The sequence below is a fragment of the Perca flavescens genome, chromosome 22 (genome assembly GCF_004354835.1).
Source record: "Perca flavescens isolate YP-PL-M2 chromosome 22, PFLA_1.0, whole genome shotgun sequence".
Taxonomy (NCBI): Eukaryota; Metazoa; Chordata; class Actinopteri; order Perciformes; family Percidae; genus Perca; species Perca flavescens.
In genome coordinates this window covers 19,371,055-19,376,565 of record NC_041352.1, presented here as the reverse complement: position 1 = coordinate 19,376,565, position 5,511 = coordinate 19,371,055, and the positions used below count along the sequence as shown (strand labels likewise).

Here is a 5,511-nt window from a genome sequence, read left to right as displayed (position 1 = left end):
TCTCATTATGAGTGCAGAGCAAATTTAAACGTATCTTACTGTTACAAACAACAAAATGCTTCAATAGCTAAATATGTGTCTTTACTTCTTGTCAGGCTTGTTTTTTGCAGGGTGAAACACTGAATTTCATCTTTAAAATATGACATGTCAGTATACTATTTGTCTCATGCACAACAAAATCCTTAAATAAACAGCATCAGTTTTACAATATTTACACAATGTATATATGTAGGTCAGAATTCTATGTTCCAGCCAAGGTTAAGCTGCTCTGCAAGTAAAAGTTTAGAAGGTGTTTTTTTTATTTGAGACAATGCTGCTTAATGAATCATGGAAGATAAATGGCATGCAATATTGCAGTATCAATAAATTCAAATACTTTTTTGCTGAATCGATCAGACAACTCAAGTTACATTTAAGTGGCCTACAATTAAGGCAACAGTAACTGCACCTGCTAAAAGGGCAGATGAGGTTGTATCTCACAAAGGAAATGGGCGAATGAAATGAATGGACAATATGTATGTTGCAAGATACATTCCGTATAAATCAAGCAATAAAGTATAGTTGCAGTCTGCATAAGAGAATTAAAACATCTGCTCTCCACACATGTGCTTTTACACATACTTTTAACTGCACCAACAACAACAAAAAGATCTTATCAATATAATCTCTTTAAAATATATTCTTCTGTAGAAGATATTTTCCCAAATGAGCTGCTAAAATGCTGAGAGAGAAAATTTAAATCAAGCACTTATGTAACATTTTTGCTGAGTATACCAATGGGGCACAGTGGGTAGCTCAACCCCCTCATGCACCCCGTGGTGCACGAGGGGCCCTCAAAACCACATGATCCACTAATTTACTTCCAGGGCCATCCTGTGGTACAAGAAAACTAAGCAACCTCCCAGAGCTCACCCTTTGCTGTTTTTCTCTCTTTTCTGTAGCCTATTTGGCTGTCTCTCAAAGGCTGCTCAAGGCTCCCTGGTGCGCCGTTCAGTGTTTAGGACTGTACAGCATTGCATTCCTTGAAGAGACCCTCTGTGGAAACTCAAGTGAGATCTAGGCTAGGTGTGGGCTACTTTATAATTCTAGTGTTTAAAATCTCTATCCATGAAATAGCCTATATCACTGTGCATTTTTTTTTTACAGTACAACATGGATCATTTTGAGAAGTTTAGAAATCCCAAAACTTACTAGAGGCAATTAAGATATTGAAGTTAACAATACATTTGGAAAAGTTTTTAGGCTAAATATAGATAGTATATATAGACAACGTTTCACTTCTGTGATTGTTAAAGTGCCACCGGATGTCCCACATTCGGACTGATGTTTGTAACCTTTCGCTTTCTTTATGTTAGCATTTTAAACTGTGTGGATTTATGAAGATTATGGTTAACTGCTCCTCAGTTCTCTGCAGGGTAAATCCAGACAGCTAGCTAGACTATCTGTCCAATCTGAGTTTTCTGTTGCGATTAAAACAACCTTTGAACATACACATGTTCCACCAAAACAAGTACCTTTATGCTATTTTGCAGCGGCACAATGGCTCTGTCCGGCTCTTAGCCTCGCTCAAGATGATTGCTATTGGTTTAAAGAAATGCCAATAAACCAGAGCACGTTTTTCTCCCATCCCGGTATGCTGTGTGGACTAGCCAGACCCTCCTGTGCAGCGCTGTGGAGGAAGGTCTGGCAATGGAGACTAGGCTAAATATAATAAACAGATGGGAACAAAAATGTTGACTCTGGTTGGATTGCTCTTGCCAATGAAACCCCTGTCATGTCAGCTTTTTTATTAAAACCCCCTGTTGTAATAACCCGTCTGCTGCACGGATGTATTATAATGACGGTCTGCTGGCCTGAAAACTGAAAGTCAGAGCCTACACAAGCACACACCCTGGTGGACAACAGGCACATTTCAGTGAACTAATCCGAATTGCAGTGCGCCGCCAGCACAACAGAGGGCACATCAGTGTTTTGATTTCATTGAACTTTTGTGGTCAAAATAATCGAAGAAGAAAAGGTTCCTCAGATGAGGAAAATGGCCGACGTTGAGATGGATGTCGCGTCCAGTAGAATGAATAATGGCAACGAACACGTGTAAGTCATTTCATTTAATATAAGACGTTCATGGTAATAAGGTGCAAGTGCCTTACCCACCCGAAATCAAAAGGGAACTGTTGTGTAAGTTATAGCTGCGGAGGTTAACAGAGTAGCAGCTTCACGTTGTTGCCGGGGCTAACGTCGTTAGCCAACTAGCTAATGTTCTTTAGCTCACTTAGCATTAAGTTTCACTAAACGCGTAGTAAATAGAAGTGCACATCAACAACAGTGTTGTGTATTCACTTCCATAATATGTACCAGTCTGACCATATGTAGTCAAACACAGGTATTTTGTCGCATGAAACGATCCTGTAACGTATGTTAGCATAGCTAGAAGCTACCCGATGCCAATTTATTTCTTAGGATGGCAAAGGTACTCTCCCTCGGATTGGCTAGTACTCGTTCCCTGCTCTGGTTGGGTTGGTTAGGTTTAGGCAAGAGGAATGGGATTGGTCAGAGTAAGCTAATCAGAGGCAGCGTAGGGCGGGACATGCCTTCGCCATCCTTTGAAAAAAAAAAAAAAAAAAAACTCTCCTAACGTTAACCGATTATGCTAATTTTGCTAGCGTTAAGGGTAGACACTGCAGGTGAATAGGGAGCATTTAATCTATAGCTAGATATCACAATTAAACTACCTCAGTATATTACTTATATGAAGGAATATTTTTTTTGTTACACATTTACTTAAATGTTATTTTCAAATATGCGAATAAGGCATTATCTAAAGACAAAATGTAGTAAAATAAACCCCTAACGTAGAATGTGCTTTTTTTTATGTCCCCCCACTACTCTGAAATAAGACATGTTATGGAAGCAAAAAATGCCCCAAATTGAAAAATTGTGTTTTTGCCTGCAAGTTAGTGTCTCCCCTTAAATTTGCTAAGAGCGGTTAGCGTATCCGAGCTAATGAGAGGAAATCGCCTTGGCGGTCGTGCTCCAAGGAAGAGCGGAAAAGTTAAGTGTATGGTGACAAATGAGCGTTGTTGCCACACTAATAAACACATTTTTCTCACTAAAAGTTGCAGCCATTATTTTGTTACTGCTCCCTGTTTCTGCAGTTTATAGCTAAATTCAGCACATTGCGTTAGCATGGTTCATGCTACTTAAACCACTCGCTAACTTGTGCTTGTAGTGATGTAAAAGCTGCTTCCTGGGTGATTGCTTTATCTTTATTCTAAACGTGTTAAAAATGACTATAATGCAAGCAATATATTATTTCACAACATATTTGTACAATGTCTGCCAAATAATGTTTTCATTTCTATGATGGTCTTTAATTTAAAAATACAATGTAGGCTACATAAAACCACTGCTAACGTTTTATATTTTATTTAAAGTAGCCTTTCTGCTGAGCACTGTAAGGAACAAAGTCGATTCCACCACAGTACAATAAGTTTGGAGTTTTGATTATGATACCAAAACTCACCAGTTGAAGGAGATGTACAAGATTTATCTCCTCAGTGTTTATTACAGCTACAATTTGGGATTATTGTCATTATCAGTTAATGTATTGATTATTTTTTCATTTCATTCTGTATAATTTTTAGTAGAAAGAAACTATTTATTGTGGATCAGTTATGTCATCATAGCTGATACCTGAGCCGCTTAATAAGATCTGGATTCGCATCCGACCAGTATTTCTTACAAAGTTTTTGAAAATTAATCCTATCAATCACCATATTCTGATTATTTGACTGGTTGTTTAGCACTACTGTGTAATGTTGTGTGCTTAATATTTAAGACTGTCCACTTTTAAAAACAGGAAGCAGGATCTGGAGAGCCATGAAAAAAGTGGAAATGAGGACAGCGGAGACATGTCCGAGGAGGAAGAAGAGGAGGAAGAGGTAGGGGTGGACAACAGCAAGACCTAAATATCTTCAGTGGTATGATGCCATGATTCTGATATAAACATTCTACCTTAAATTAAGTTAAACCTCAGCTGTCTAAACTAGGTTTGTCTCAAACTGTAGTGACAGTGGTGCTTGTCTGCACTCCGATAATATTCTGCCCATAAACAACAAATAGTCAGTCATATAATATTTTTGCCGTTTGTCACGTAGCAAGTAATTCAACAGCAGCAGAACAACTTGCATCTAATTTATTTGGAGGTTAATTTCCTTCAACATATTTTGCTTTTCAGTGAAATAACTTCTGTGGGAGTGAAGAAAGATTTTCAGTTTTAACTGTTTTATTTTTAAATGACTAAAACAACACAAACGTGCAAGGAGAGATCATGTCCATGACTTTTCATATAATACACCATATAAAATGAAAGAGAAAAGTTTATAGCTATGTATAAAAAAAAAAAAAAAAAAAGAGAGATCTTACACCTGAATGAGTTGTCAAGCTGATATGTTGTCTCGTCTTAGGAGGAGGCAGAGACTAATGGCGAGAAGACAGAAGAAGGGTCCAAACATCACAGCAGCAGTGGCAAACACAAGAGGAAAAAACACAAGCATCGTAGTAAGCACAAAAAACACAAGCATGCCTCTGACGAGGACAAGGACCGCAAACGCAAGCATCGTCACAAACACAGGAAACACAAACGCAAAGAGGGCTCCTCTCCCTCTGCCGCTGCCCTCTTTGCCTCCTCCGGCCACAGAAAAATTGAATCCTCTCCTTCCTCTGGAAATCCAAGTCTGGACGACAGGGCCTTGCTGGAGGACTTGGAGAAACAGAGGGCCATGATCAAAGCTGAGCTGGACAGCCAGTTGATGGAGGGCAAGGTCCAGTCAGGCATGGGCCTGATCCTTCAGGGTTATAACTCTGGATCCGAAGAGGATGGAGAAGCTAGGATCAGAAATGGCGAACAGCGTCAAAGGGGCAGCTCAGGTAAACCCACATCTCCCAGAGGGGGAAAAGGTGGGAAATCTAGACGGGACTCAACAGAGGGCAATAAGTCCAGCTCCAAGCGTCGCAGTCGGAGTAAGTCTGCGGACAGGCTAGCACAGGCCAAGGAGTCCAAGCAGGACAAGGTGACCAAAACCACCAAGGACACAGCCGTAAAAGACAGAGGGCGCGGCAGAAGCAGGTCGAAAGACCGAAAGCATTCAGACAGCACTGATTGGTCCAAGGAGAGAACCAGGAAGTCCAACTCCCCCACCACCTGGAAAGGAGAGCAGAAAGGCGGCCGCCCTGATAGACGTTCCCCTCCACAGCGGGATGACAGGCCAAACCAGGAGAGAGGGAGCCGACAGTCCAGATCGCCCGGAAGAGAACGGCCAAGTCGCTCGGACACTGACAGGGACAAAAGGCCAGCCAAGTCCCCATCCAAGGACGCTTCGTTGGGGAAAGAGAACCGCTCCCCTCATAGACGAGGGCCTCACAGCCCCATGAGGAAACGCAGTGCTTCCCCTCGCCACAGGGATGCCCACCACCCCCCGGCTAGCGCCTCAGACAGGACAACGAAACCGG

General features: G+C 41.2%; 1 protein-coding gene across 1 annotated transcript in view; it reads left to right on the top strand.

Moving 5' to 3' along the window:
- The first annotated feature begins 1,907 nt into the window (after nt 1-1,907).
- Nucleotides 1,908-5,511, top strand: part of prpf4bb (pre-mRNA processing factor 4Bb) — an 11,046-nt gene continuing 7,442 nt past the window's right edge. Inside the window, exons 1-3 of the mRNA XM_028569184.1 lie at nt 1,908-2,094; nt 3,860-3,941; nt 4,467-5,511. The exon at nt 4,467-5,511 is cut by the window's right edge and continues 100 nt beyond it. Of these exons, the coding sequence (XP_028424985.1) occupies nt 2,027-2,094; nt 3,860-3,941; nt 4,467-5,511 (1,195 nt within the window). The 5' untranslated portion in view covers nt 1,908-2,026. The remainder of the gene's footprint in view (nt 2,095-3,859; nt 3,942-4,466) is intronic.